At 45.8% G+C, this 15,157-nt stretch overlaps 1 protein-coding gene across 1 annotated transcript in view; it reads left to right on the forward strand.

Moving 5' to 3' along the window:
- ADCY3 (adenylate cyclase 3) overlaps positions 1–15,157 on the forward strand; it is a 115,007-nt gene that overhangs the window by 87,331 nt on the left and 12,519 nt on the right. Inside the window, exons 11-14 of the mRNA XM_018566830.1 lie at positions 7,271–7,413; positions 10,917–11,078; positions 11,798–11,885; positions 12,904–13,020. Coding sequence (XP_018422332.1) covers positions 7,271–7,413; positions 10,917–11,078; positions 11,798–11,885; positions 12,904–13,020 — 510 coding nt within the window. The remainder of the gene's footprint in view (positions 1–7,270; positions 7,414–10,916; positions 11,079–11,797; positions 11,886–12,903; positions 13,021–15,157) is intronic.

The raw sequence follows: 15,157 nt of genomic DNA on the forward strand, positions 1-15,157 counted from the left end.
GTGATAGTGAAAGTCGTCCTACACAATAATCCTCCTCTCTCTCGTCCCCCTCACACCAGCCACGAAGGTACCGGTAATCGGTTTACTTTTCTTTATATTTTGTACAGTATTATATCACAGTACAGTATTGTAATCATTTTTATATGAATATTTTTGGGTTGTGGAACGAATCATCTGAATTTCCATTATTTCCTATGGGGAAATTTGCTTTACAAGCGCTTTGGATTACAAGCATGCTTCCGGAACGAATTATGCTCGTAAACCAAGGTATTACTGTATATAGAAAGAGATGAGATGTTATCAAGAATCATTCACACCAATCTCCCCAAAGGAGCTCACAAAACAAGTCCGTACCACACTCATTCCAACCAAAGGCAATTAACCTTCTAGCATCAATCTATTAATATTCTGCGCTTAGGACTTCCCTAACTAGGCAAAGGATATAAAGCTGCTATACTTAAAGCGTGAATGCTTTTAAACAGATAAAAATGGGTGTACAGCGCTATATATATCCTTCCATATAATAAGTGAATTTCATCCAACAAACATTAATACGTGAAAAGATTGGTTAGGCACCAATATTTCAATAGTGCCAGCGCATAAAGTGCATGTAATATAAAGTGCTCTAAAGTCTAAAATTCATAAAACAGTCTGATTTAATTTATCATAATGACAGGAAATCGATGTGACTTTAACATGTGCAAAAAAGCTGTGATCTTATATTGCAAAAAGTCCCAAATCCAGCCCAAAAGCTGGCAAAACACTGTGCTCCAAACCAACGCTGTTTTATAACAGATTGTTTTATGAATTTTAGACTTAGAGCACTTTATATTACATGCACGTTTTGCACATATATGAAATTCACTTATTATATGGAAGTGTAGAAAAATAGCGCTGTACACCCATTTTTTTTAAACCTTCTAGTAATACAGTATTTTGGATTGTGGGAGAAACCTGTAGCACTGGGAGGTATCCCGTGTAAATATACCAGTAGGGTTCCTAGTGATTCCGTTAGTGATAGTGAAAGTCGTCCTACACAATAATCCTCCTCTCTCTCGTCCCCCTCACACCAGCCACGAAGGTACCGGTAATCGGTTTACTTTTCTTTATATTTTGTACAGTATTATATCACAGTACAGTATTGTAATCATTTTTATATGAATATTTTTGGGTTGTGGAACGAATCATCTGAATTTCCATTATTTCCTATGGGGAAATTTGCTTTACAAGCGCTTTGGATTACAAGCATGCTTCCGGAACGAATTATGCTCGTAAACCAAGGTATTACTGTATATAGAAAGAGATGAGATGTTATCAAGAATCATTCACACCAATCTCCCCAAAGGAGCTCACAAAACAAGTCCGTACCACACTCATTCCAACCAAAGGCAATTAACCTTCTAGCATCAATCTATTAATATTCTGCGCTTAGGACTTCCCTAACTAGGCAAAGGATATAAAGCTGCTATACTTAAAGCGTGAATGCTTTTAAACAGATAAAAATGGGTGTACAGCGCTATATATATCCTTCCATATAATAAGTGAATTTCATCCAACAAACATTAATACGTGAAAAGATTGGTTAGGCACCAATATTTCAATAGTGCCAGCGCATAAAGTGCATGTAATATAAAGTGCTCTAAAGTCTAAAATTCATAAAACAGTCTGATTTAATTTATCATAATGACAGGAAATCGATGTGACTTTAACATGTGCAAAAAAGCTGTGATCTTATATTGCAAAAAGTCCCAAATCCAGCCCAAAAGCTGGCAAAACACTGTGCTCCAAACCAACGCTGTTTTATAACAGATTGTTTTATGAATTTTAGACTTAGAGCACTTTATATTACATGCACGTTTTGCACATATATGAAATTCACTTATTATATGGAAGTGTAGAAAAATAGCGCTGTACACCCATTTTTTTTAAACCTTCTAGTAATACAGTATTTTGGATTGTGGGAGAAACCTGTAGCACTGGGAGGTATCCCGTGTAAATATACCAGTAGGGTTCCTGGTGAGATTTGAACTCAAGACCCAGAGCTGTTTATAGATTTATATAGTTTGGCATCATTTGGTCTATTTTACCTTTTAGAGGTTTTTAGTATTATTGCTGTTATCCTCCTACATCAGTCCATGCTTCAGAGGAAGTCACGCTGTAATGTTCCTACCACAGCTATGAATAAAAGTCAGTAATAAATGTTATCATAATGAATTATTAGTTTATAAAGCTCCAGCATATTTCAAAGCACTTGACTGTCAGGGATTGTGAAGGTACTACAGGAGATGAACAGATATTGAGGACAAGCTACAGGAAATGGCCAGAGATGGGGGACATCCTACAGGAGATGGCCAGAGATGTGGGACATCCTACAGGAGATGGCCAGAGATGGGGGACATCCTACAGGAGATGGCCAGAGATGGGGGACATCCTACAGGAGATGGCCAGAGATGGGGGACATCCTACAGGATATGGCCAGAGATGGGGGACATCCCATAGGAGATGGCCACAGATGGGGGACATCCTACAGGAGATGGCCACAGATGGGGGACATCCCACAGGATGGCCAGAGATGGGGGACATCCTACAGGAGATGGCCAGAGATGGGGACATCCTACAGGAGATGGCCAGAGATGGGGGACATCCTACAGGAGATAGCCAGAGATGAGGGACATCCTTCAGAAAATGGTCAAAGATGGGGAGCATCCTACAGGAGAGGTCCAGAGATGGAGGACATCCTAGAGTAGATGGTCAGAGATTGTGGACACAAACCATGAGATGGGAACATAACAGGAGATGGTCAGGGTTTGTGGACATGCTACATGGGATGGTTAGACACTGGGGGCATAACTGGAAATGGTCAGGGATTGTGGACATGCTGAAGGGGATGGTCATTGATTGGGCACAAGATATATGAGATTGTCAGGAATGGTAGACACACTACAGGAGATGGGCTGAGCTTGGAGACATGCCACATGAGATAGTTCAGAATAGTTTAGAGATTGTGGACTACAGGAGATGGTCAGGAATGGTGGAAATATTGCAGGAGATAGTTAGTGACTGGAACCATATTACAGGAGATGCTCTGAGACTGGGGACATGCTACAGAGGATGGTAAGTGCCTGAGGACATGCTACAGAGGATGGTAAGTGTCTGAGGACATGCTACAGGAATGCTTGAAGACTGTAGAGGAGACAAAATCTGTGGACCTGTTACATAAGACTGTTAGGGATCACTGCAGTTACAACCACTTTACAAATTAATGCTCCGACTGCTAGCTGCTGGAGCCCAAGGAACACACAATAAGTACCAAATGGTCGCATGTGGCCCTTGACCTACATGTTGGGCACCATGGAGCAGAGCCCTCCCAGCAGTTATACACATTAGAAGACGCATAACCTCCCATTGTATGTAGGGAAGCTGAAGGAAACCAACTGTTAGGCCCAACACAGACTAATAATTGTGAGCTGTGCTTCCAATAACAGGCATGTGTGAGGGTGTTAATGAGCGGTGATAACATCACCTATGTTAATTTGGATATTACTGAGTCATAGCAAGCATTGCTAGTAGTAATCTGGGTTGGGTGGTGATGAGCATTGCTATTGAATCGAATCATGAAGGGTTGATAATGAGTGATAATGAGAGTGCTCTCAATAAAGGGATGCAAAGAGCATTGCTTATTATAACCGGCCGGTGTCGTGGTGATGATAATGATCCAGTTGAAACACTGGAAACACTTATTGCTGGCAGAAAGCATTTTACTCTATTATAAATCTTTTTGGCACCAGAAATCCTATTTTTGGAGAGGTGCAACCTACTTGGTGCCTTGAGTATCTGTGACAGCACTGATCAGCTATAACATTATGACCACCCGCCTAATATTAAGCAGGTCCCCCCCTTTTCCTGACCCGTCCAGGCATGGACTCCACTAGACCTCTGAAGGTATGCTGGGGCATCTGGATGACCCCCCTAATATGGAGTAGGTCCCTCTTTTCCTGACCTGTCCAGTCATGGACTCCACTAGACCTCTGAAGGTATGCTGGGGCATCTGGATGACCCCCCTAATATGGAGTAGGTCCTCCTTTTCCTCATCTGTCCAGGCATGGACTCCACTAGACCTCTGAAGGTATGCTGTGGTATCTGGATGACCCCCCCAATATTGAGTAGGTCCCCCTTATCCTGACCTGTCCAGGCATGGACTCCAGGCATAGACTCCACTAGACCTCTGAAGGTGTGCTGTGGCATCTGGATGACCCCCCATAATATGGAGTAGGTCCTCCTTTTCCTGACCTGTCCAGGCATGGACTCCACTAGACCTCTGAAGGTATGCTGTGCTATCTGGATGACCTCCCTAATATTGAGTAGGTCCCCTTTGTCCTGACCCATCCAGACATGGACTCCACTAGACCTCTGAAGGTGTGCTGTGGTATCTGGATGACCCCCCCAATATTGAGTAGGTCCCCCTTATCCTGACCTGTCCAGGCATGGACTCCAGGCATGGACCCCACTAGACCTCTGATGGTGTGCTGTGATATCTGGCACCAAGCCGTCAGCAGCAGATCCTTTAAGTCCTGTAAGTTGTGAGGTGATCGGCCTCCATGGATCGGTCTTGTTTCTCCAGCACATCCCACAGATGATCGATTGGATTGAGATCTGAAGAATTTGGAGGCCAAGTCATCACCTCAAACTCGTTTTTGTGTTCCTCAAACCATTCTTCAACCATTTTTGCAGTGTGGCAGGGCTCATTATCCTGCTGAAAGGGGTATTGTTTCCTTGAAGGGGTGTACTTGGTCAGTAACAATGTTTAGGTCGGTGGTACGTGTCAAAGTAACATCCACATGAATAGCAGGACCCGAGGTTTCCCAGCAGAACATTGCCCAAATCATCACACTACCTCCACCTCACTTCACCTGCCAGTGGTCATAATGTTATGGCTGCCCGGTGTATAGAGGATCACTGCCGGGTGCAGGGACTCACCCCGAACTGTTCACACATGCAGAGAAAAACCGCACAGCGTAACACCCAATGGCAATAAAGTTTTACCAGCGTTGGACGTAACTGACCTCAACTAAATGCTCCAACTTCACCCGGGCTTCAGGCTCTCTCATTACAAGTTAACGAGCTGAGTGTGTAAATCATTGAGCTGCATCCCTCTGAGAGTAAGTGGAAAGTAATAAACTCTTCCTGAGGAGAAAGCTTGAGGTGTGTCAGAGGCAGATTCTCTCTCCTGGACCTCGCCATAGGCCAAGGTTTTATATAATAACCTCAGATAATCGGACATTGTTCCCGGGATGCAATCAGCTGCGGATGATTCTATTCTGCAGGAGAACATGTCAGAGAGCTTTTGTACTGATAATAGGGCTGTTATGTGATAGGTCACTGTGCTCTCCTGTCACATCAGTGAGGGGCGATTCGTCCTCCTCCACCTGACAACGCACATCGCTGCTGCCACGTGCACAATCCAGCTTTCTTTCTACTGACCAAAGACTGACCATAACTGGTCCCCCCTGGAAAATGGTATATGGAATCTGGCAGGTCCATGTGTTTACATTACCCAAGAACCACATTGTGATTAGTGATGAGCCGAACACCCCCGTGTTCGGTTCGTATTCGAACATTGGAACGGCTGAAAAGTTTGAAATTGAACTCCATACAAGTAAATGGGGGTCGAACGTTCGAAAATGAATGTCCCCTTTAAGAGGGCTTATACAGGCAGTCCCCGGGTTACGGACAATCCGTGTGAACCGCGTCCACAGTTCCCCTAAATGTACCGGCAGCTGCCGGTACATTTAGGAGAACTGTGGCTGCATCCCTTCAAATCCCCGCTGCTCTCTGCGCCTGTGTTGGCAGGGACAGCGGGAACACAGACCGCTGCATGCCTTCGCTGCCCCCAGTACCTCCGCTGCTGTCCCGGCCTCCGGTCCCCTGGTCCGTTGGCTTCTTCTCCGATCCGGTCCGGCTGCGGCTCCTCTGCCCCTACCCCCTGCCTCCTCTTCAATGCAGGCTGGGAGCCAATGGAACACTCGGCCCATCCCTAATTGTCATAAATATTACCCGTCCTTAGATGTGTTGGCTGCATTCGTTTTCTTTTTTTTTTCAGGCCGAGAACAGTTTCTGCAGGTACAGAAAACACCTGTTGATCCTTCCAGAGAAATGCCATGTCCCTGTATCTTCCTGTGGAATGTACTGACACCTCAAACACTGTCATCAGCCTTCCAGGCTATATCCTGTGAAGCACAAAACACCTCCCACTTAGGGCTCGTGCAGACTTCCGATCGTGTGCGGGTGCACACAGCAGTTGTCATGCAGCCCCTGTGATCTCAATGGAGTTACATCCGCGCGGCAATTGCTGAAAAAAGGTACGTGTGCCTTTTTTGGCGACACGCACTACGCGGGTTTTTAAACTGCAATGGTGCGCGATTGCACGGGTGGTACTGTGCCGGGAAATTGCGCGATCTGCCTGGGGGCAACTGGGTTGTCATTGTGAAATAATGGCACAATCAGCGCGATCGGCGGTGGTGTGCGATTCCGTGATGGCCGCATGGTTCATACCCTTACAGTAAAGAATGTACAATATGTCGCTCTTAGAATACAGAACATGCCTACCCTTACAGCAAACAATATACAATATGTCACCCTTACAGTAAAGAATATACAATGTCACCCTTACAGTAAATAATCTACAATATGTCACTCTTACAGTAAAGAATATACAATATGTCACTCTTACAGTAAACAATATTCTATAATCCATACCCTTACAGTAAATAATATACAATATTTCACCCTTACAGTAAAGAATATACAATATGTCACCCTTACAGTAAAGAATATACAATATTTCACTCTTAAAGTAAATAATCTACAATATGTCACTCTTACAGTAAAGAATACAGAACATGCCTACCCTTACAGTAAAGAATATACAATATCTCATCCTTACAGTAAACAATATACAATATTTCACCCTTACAGTAAAGAATATACAATATCTCATCCTTACAGTAAACAATATACTATAATCCATACCCTTACAGTAAAGAATACACAATATTTCACTCTTACAGTAAAGAATCTACAAAATGTATTTTTTTAATTCTTTGTTAATGTTTAATCTGATGTTGTATTTGTTCCAGGAGACTTTGTGAGTTTTATGGCCACCTAATGAATGAATTCTCATTTTATATACTGCACGTCCGTAGGACACAGAGCGACGCGTTCTACTTTAACAGCACGGCTATCCCTTGTTTGTTGTCCCCGTCTCTCACAGGTAGTGAACCCATCCTTCCCCAACCCCCGCAGACGGCTCCGCCTCCGAGACCTGGCCGAGAGGGTCATCGACGCCCAACAGAACGAGCAAGAGCTGAACAAGCTGCTGAATGAGGCCCTCCTGGAGAGAGAGACCGTGCAAGTGTAAGTTATCCGTCGGTATTTATAACAACTCCCCACCTAGTCCTTACATGAGGGGTCGTTAACTCAAATGTGGCCCCAAACATCACCAAGGGGCCGCACCTAATGTTCAGTATATGTAATGTTACAGAAGATGGTCAGAGACTGCAGACGTAGGAAATGGTCAGAGACTACGGATATACTACAGGGGTGATTGGACGACTGCAGATACAGAGACAAGGAACACATTACATGAGACTGCCAGAGATGTCCGCCATTACTGCTGACTGCTGGGGTCCAAGGGTCACATGGGAAGAACCAAGTGGTCCTTCTGCTGCAGGTTGGGCACCAGGACCTTACATAGGTTCACCATGGATGGTGAAGGTCTACTCTGAACCTGAAGTTAGCCAATGCAGAGCAAAGCAACAAGTTTGCATTAATGTCGCTACCCCCCCCCAGCAGCAAATTGTTCACTTTCACGGCTCTGTTCAGCCATCAGGGTGCGAGGAAAGGAAGACCATTGTAAGCTTCAAGTCCCTCTTGTCATAGAGCTCAGGGGGCTCCCCCATCCCCTAAATAGTCAGATTAGATATCGCGGTCTGCGGGCACCTTAAGCAGTCAGATGTTGTCAATCTAAGGCCCCATTCACACGTAGCGACATACCTTTTGCAGCGGCCGAGATAGCGCGGCTTTCGGGGCGACGTTCCAGCGACGGTAGCGCGACCTTCTCCGTCGGGCTCCATTAGCAAAAAGCAAAATCCGCCGAAAAAAGGGTCCTATAGAAGCGACTTGCGGCCGCGACGAGCGACATGGAGCTAAGACAGCTCCATTGAATATCATTAGCCGGCGACTTCTCGCGATATCGCGGCGGAAATCGCTCAGTGTGAATGGGGCCTTAAGTTCTCAGCATTTCCTTGTGTAGATAGCACATACCGTATTTTTCGCTCCATAAGACGCACTTTTTTCCCCCCAAAAGGAGGGGGAAAAAGTGCCTGCGTCTTATGGAGCGAATCCCGACGCCCGAGACATGCAGTTTCGGGCGCCGGGCGAGTAGTAGGAGCCACTGCTCGTTTAATACGAGTGATCTAACGAGATCACTCGTATTAAAGCCGAGCAGCGGCGGCGGCGATCGAGTTCAGCAGTAGGAGCCACTGCTCGTTTAATACGAGTGATCTAATGAGATCACTCGTATTAAAACCGAGCAGCGGCGACGATCGAGATAACCATAGAGCAGACGAAGAATAGACGTTCTTCGCCTGCTCTGTGTCATCACTGAGACCGTGGCGCTGTAATCACAGCGCCACCTGTCTCAGCGGTCACTAACTGCAGCTTCTGTCACAGCTTCTGTCATAGAAGCTGTCACAGAAGCTACAGTCTCGAGTGCTCCATAAGGCGCGCCGGACCTCCCTGCGTCCTATGGTCCGGTGCGTCTTATGGACCGCAAAATACGGTACTTGGCCGGACTGTTCATGCCAGCTGAACAACGACAGATGGCCACCTTTTTGGTGAAAAACGTATTTAGGATTATAATTTGAGTATACTCACATCTCCAGATTTACATTTTTCGGGAGTTTCAGTGATGCTCTGCGTCAAGTTTCCTGTAGCATGAATAGCAGCTTAGAAAGTGTGTTTTTCATGGAATGCTCTCTATCTCTCTGCATCTGATTTCCTGTAGGTGTCCATTATTTGCGTTATTATTATTATTATTACATAGTATTTATATAGCGCCAACAGTTTGCGCAGCGCTTTACAATATAAGGAAGACATTACAGTTACAATACAATTCAAGACAAGATGGTAAGGAGGGCCCCGCCCCTGAGGGCTTACAATCTAAAAGAGGAGGGGGAAATGATACATGAGGAGGTAGCTGTGTGGGAATGAATTATGTGAGAATGTGAAGGTTCAGTGGTTAGGTTGAGGTGGGATAGGCTTCCCTGAAGAGATGAGTCTTTAGGGAACGCCTAAAAGCAGTCAAGGTGGGAGATAGACGGACAGGTTGGGGTAAGGAGTTCCAGAGGATGGGAGAGACTCTAGAGAAGTCCTGGAGGCGAGTATGGGAGGAGTGGACAAGGGAGCTGGAAAGCAGGAAGCATTCATGTAAAACTGGAGGTTGTGGAAGCGAACCCCAAAATAATTTCTTAGTAATGGAGATCTGCACGGGGGCCCATTTTCTTTCTAAGCCTGCAGTGCGTGCAAGCACGCACCCAAAAAGCGAACCAAAAAAGTGCACAAGGGTGTGTTGGATTTGGCCCGTCTCCCGAAAAGAGAGAGGGCCCTTCCCTGACCTCCCTGGGTCGCAGGGCTCCTGACAGGGGCAAGGCACTTGTGTCCACCTGGCCGAAACCAGGCAGATCCATTCCTCGTGGTCAGCCGAAGCCAACCACCAGTTACTAGGTTGACGGCTCTCCCGAAGGGAGACCTCCGTTTCAGGGGAGGAAAGAACCAAATGGCCACACATCCTCCAACTAAATAAAAAGTGAAGTGCACAGACGGTGGAGTGCCAATGTGTAAGCAATGGCTAGGCCTTGTGGCCCGGTAATAAAAATTACCCCTGGTCTTAGCCATAAGGCCTAGTCCAAGGGGCGAGGTGCCATTCTCACTACCCTGTTTCCCTGAAAATAAGACCTACCACGAAAATAAGACCTAGTACTATTTTTGGGAATTGTTAAAATATAAGCCCTACCCCGAAAATAAGACCTAGTTGTGACCATTCCCAGGGCCAGTGGTGGCATAAGGGGGAACTTGAAGAGCCGCGGGAGAGAATCAGCGGTGCCAACAAAGCCAGGGCTAGAGGAAGCGAGGCGGCAGCGCAGGGAGCAGAGCCGCATAAGCCGATGTTTCCTCTATAAAAAAAAAAAAATAAGACCTACCCTGAAAATAAGACCTAGTGTGTTTTTTTGAGCCCAAAAAAATATAAGACAGTGTCTTATTTTCGGGGAAACACGGTAGTGGGGTCCCAAACCCATAAGTGATCCTAAGGTACCTCCTGGGTCACCACACCAGGGGGTACTAAGCACTGCAGACTCTCACTCTCAGGACTTCACTGAGGCTCTCAGTGTGTCTTCAATACAGCTGTTTCAGGCTTTTTGGCCATCATCGGTGCAGTGTATGGAAATTTTTAAATAAATGGCTCTATAATATTAGGCTATACAGTATTTGTGGTCCGAGCCTTATCAAGTAAGTGATACCCCGCCGACTTTAAAGGCACAGGCTCCTCCCACAAATCCAGGCTAGCCTTCAGCCAGCCTTCAAACATGCACAATACACCAACTGCATATGGCTGATATAAAGGAATGATTTGCATGGCTCTTCCCACGGTCCTGAAATGGGGGATAATTTCCGTATTTTTGGGGTGTGTGATGGAATGAGACATGTGATACCTTCTGATCTTAGAAGGCTCTACTGTGCTACGTTCAAAATCTTGGAAATTGAATGAATATTTCTATTTTTGCTAACAAGCCGTTCTGATGGATGGGGTACTGAGGACTTCGCAGTGATTTGGTTGATTGTCTCTCTTCTCTCTGCAGCTTGAAAGGGAAGTACACCTACCGCCTGTCCATGAGGTTCATCAACCCGGAGATGGAGACCCGATTCTCGGTGGAGAAGGAGAAGCAGAGCGGGGCTGCCTTTAGCTGTTCCTGCGTGGTTTTGTTCTTTACTGCTGTTGTTCAGATGCTGATCGATCCCATGTAAGTCTATAGAGCGTTATTCTAGTGATATTTCAGTCTTGGTTATATGCTGGAGAGTATACCTCCTGACAGTTTATTCTATCTCTTGGGAACTTTAACGGTTAGAGCTCTGTGCTGAGTTCCTGGGTCTGTACATCTGCTGTGCCCATTATGAGGAGCTCCCACCCTCCCTATGCTGAGTTCCTGGGTCTGTACATCTGCTGTGCCCATTATGAGGAGCTCCCACCCTCCCTATGCTGAGTTCCTGGGTCTGTACATCTGCTGTGCCCATTATGAGGAGCTCCCACCCTCCCTATGCTGAGTTCCTGGGTCTGTACATCTGCTGTGCCCATTATGAGGAGCTCCCACCCTCCCTATGCTGAGTTCCTGGGTCTGTACATCTGCTGTGCCCATTATGAGGAGCTCCCACCCTCCCTATGCTGAGTTCCTGGGTCTGTACATCTGCTGTGCCCATTATGAGGAGCTCCCACCATCCCTCTGCTGAGTTCCCGGGTCTGTACACGCGCTGTGCCCATTATGAGGGGTTCCCAATCCTCCCTGTGCTGAGTTCCCAGGTCTGTACACCCGCTGTGCCCATTATGAGGGGTTCCCAATCCTCTTCAGCCCAGGGCAGTGCTGATTGGTGGTAGGTTTACACCAGGAGGAATGACAACTGTACAAAGATTTGACATGAAGTAAAATTTCTGCTTGTGTAATAAGTATTTTGTCTTTTTTTTTAGGCTAGTGGCCAACTACGTGACTTTTGTCATCGGTGAAATCCTTCTCCTTGTTCTTACCATCTGCTCATTGGCTGCCATATTTCCCAGGGTAAGAAGAGACTTTAATTCGTTTGATATAGGGGGTCCCACGTGCATCCTATGACATCACCAAAGGGCTGCAAATAATACTGAATGTAATACTACAGGAAGCTGTCAAGGACTGCAGACGTGCAACAGGAGATAGTCAAAGACTATGTGCTTGCTACCTGAGATGGCAAGAGACAGAACAAGCAACGTGAGATGGTTAAGGACCACGGGCTCACTACCAGAGATGGTCAGAAAGTGCAAATGTGCTGCAGGAGATGGTCAGGGACCGCAGACTGGGGACCGCAGACTGGCTTCAGAAATTGTTGAAGACTGGTGGCCTGCTTCAGGAGACAGTAGACTGCTAGAAAGCACTGCTATTAGAGAGCAATAAGGAAACACAGGTTATTATAGGTTCTGATGAAGGGGGCGTGCCCCAGAAACGCGTAAACCTTTTGCTAACACAGGGATAGAGGACGCCGGTGAATTTTATCACTCCAGACTCTCCCTGCTAGAGGTTCCGACTTCTCATCCTACTCTGCTGGTTTTTATTCATCTGAATTGTTGTAAGTACAGCCTTCTGGAACTGGAAATGAATCGGAACAAGTTAGAAATCTTTGAGTGCAAACTGGATTCAGGTCAGGACCAGTATGACAGCCAGGCAACTAGCAGTTTCAGAAGGAGAGATCACTCATAGCACCCTGAGTGTTTTTCTGATATACGAGCGCAGATAGGCCTTATCATAAACGTGATCTTGTTATCTCAACAGCAGGCTTTTGTTTGACCGGCATGGCGAGGGATTTACACTTTAATCCTTCTGTTGCCCTGCATACACTCGGGCTTGTTATCTCTCTATAGGAAAAGGAGGAAATGAAAATTTGCACAGCAAACAGATTTTGCATAAAAACATTTACCGTTTCTGTAAAGATAAGTGGTTCTCTGGTAGGAGAGCAACTGCGATTAATAAAATCACGTGGTCAGGGGTGTAGCTGTCTTCATGTACATACTGTACGGCCTCTCATCTCTCTCATCTTTCCCTATAGGTCTTCCCAAAAAAGCTAGTTGCCTTTTCCACTTGGATCGACAGGACCAGGTGGGCGAGAAACACTTGGGCCATGTCGGCCATATTTATCCTCACCATGGCGGATATTGTGGATATGGTAAGGAAGCCAGGACTGTTCCGTCTCCTCCTATGTCCAACAGCTGCATCCAAGTCCTTTTGGTCTTCTGGTCTAATTTGTCTATTTTTCATATAAATGATAAAATGCAAAAAACTAGACCCCATTAGAACCCCTCTAGAGCCCATGGAGAATCTGAAGGAGCCCGGGGGAACCTGGGTGGGAGAGCGGGGAAGTAGAAATAGAAGTGATCGGTTGGCTTTACAGTTACCCAAATAAAATGTGCTACAAATGCTAAAGCCGCTTGCTGTTAAATGTTAAAAGGAACAAACAGCCGATATCGCTTGTTTTAACCTTTTCATTGCCATGATGTCCAGGGCCGGTGCTAGACTATTTTGCGCCCTAGGCAAGACCAGCTACTTGCACCCCTCCAGTCCCCCTCCCACGCGGCTCCATTCTCCTGACCGTTGGGGGTGAATGTTCAAGGCTGCACCATGGGTAGCATTGCGCCCCAGGCAGCAGTGTGCCCCAGGCGGCTGCCTAGTGGCAGCACCGGCCCTGATGACATCTAGTATATCCCTTTGGCAGTCCAAGGTTTGAATGAATGTGGACATCCAAGAAAATAGAGTGAAGTGACAAGTATGCTTTAGAGAGGAGGGGATGGTTATCGAGAACAGACCCAGCTTCCTATGTCTCCCTTGGTGCCCTGTTTGACTGACAGGTGCTTCTAGGTATGGAGGTCCATGTGAAATGTTTCCACTGCCTCCCCACAATGCAGCGTTGGGTGCCTGACTGGCCATTCAGCAGGCCTGGCTAGCATTAGTTAGTCACATTCAGTTGTACTTGTTATGAGATATGGAAGATGTTACATAGCTTGCCCAAGCCACTTCTTCAGTTCTTATGAATGTCAGGAACATACCCCGAAATTTCTATCCACATAGGTAGTACAGGCAGCTTCAGCCAATCACTATAGAATGTGTCAATCAAGACAGACGTTGGTTGTCCAAGAACAGAATGGGAGCCGTGATGTTTTAGAACCCCCCTGTTCTAGTTACATAATCCCAAGCTTGATGTTGGGGAGTCTGTATAGGTGGTAATCGTTTGCTTCACATGGCTGAGGGTAGAGAAGTTAAAGCGGCATTATATGTAGAAGACAGATGGTGTTGAAGTGATGGTTGTTCCAGTAGAACATAATGTCTTTTTTTACTCTTGCAAACCAGTTGTCCTCTTGGTCAAAACATATACCTCACACCCTAAGCCATGTGAATTGTATAATTTCTACCTATGCAGACTTCCTGACACCAACTTTGGGATTATGTACCTAGAATAGGGAAGTTCCACAACTTTCACATCTTCCATCATACCCTTGGACAATCAACATCTGCCCAGACACATTCCATGGTGATTGGGTGAGGTTTCTGTGCTCTCTGAGCTGATTTAAATACTGGGGTATGGACCTGACACTCATTAGAACAAAAGAAGTGGCTCGGATCAGCTACAAAACGTCTTCCACATCTCAGAACAAGTACAGTTGAATGAGACTACCTACCACTAGCCAAGCCGGCTGATTGGCCAGCCAGGCACCCAGCGCTGCATTCAACATTATCAAACACGTCCCGTTGAATGTGACTACCTATTGCTAGCTATACCATGGCCTGGATAAGTGAGAAGGTAAGATGAAAGGGTGAGATTGTCATATAGGATTTGATAACGGTTAAAGGTTGGAGGTTTAGTATTAGGAGTTAGGTTTAGGTAATGTGTTAGATGAAGGGGTTAGGTTGACATTTAGGGTTAGATGAAAGGATTAGGTTGAGGTTTAGGGTAAAATGTAGGGGTAAGGTTGAGTTTTAGGGTTAGATGAAAGGATTGGGTTGAGGTTTAGGGTAAGGTTGACATTTAGGCTTTGACAAGGAGAATACATTGAAGCTTAGTATAAGATTCAGGGGTTAGATTTAGGAAAAGTGTTAGAAGATAGGATTAAGTTGAGGTCTAGAGCTAGACAAAGGGGTTAGGTTGAGGTTTAGGGTTAGATGAAAGGATTAGGCTAAGGTTTTAACGCTAGATGAAAGGACTAGGTTGAGGTTTAGGGTAAGATGAAGGGGTAAGGTTGACATTTAGGCTTTGATGAGGAGAATAAGTTGAGGTTTAGTATAAGATTAAGGGGTTAGATTTAGGAAAG

Source organism: Nanorana parkeri, unplaced genomic scaffold, assembly GCF_000935625.1.
Source record: "Nanorana parkeri isolate BGI_ZX_2015 unplaced genomic scaffold, ASM93562v1 scaffold980, whole genome shotgun sequence".
In the NCBI taxonomy this organism is placed as follows: domain Eukaryota; kingdom Metazoa; phylum Chordata; class Amphibia; order Anura; family Dicroglossidae; genus Nanorana; species Nanorana parkeri.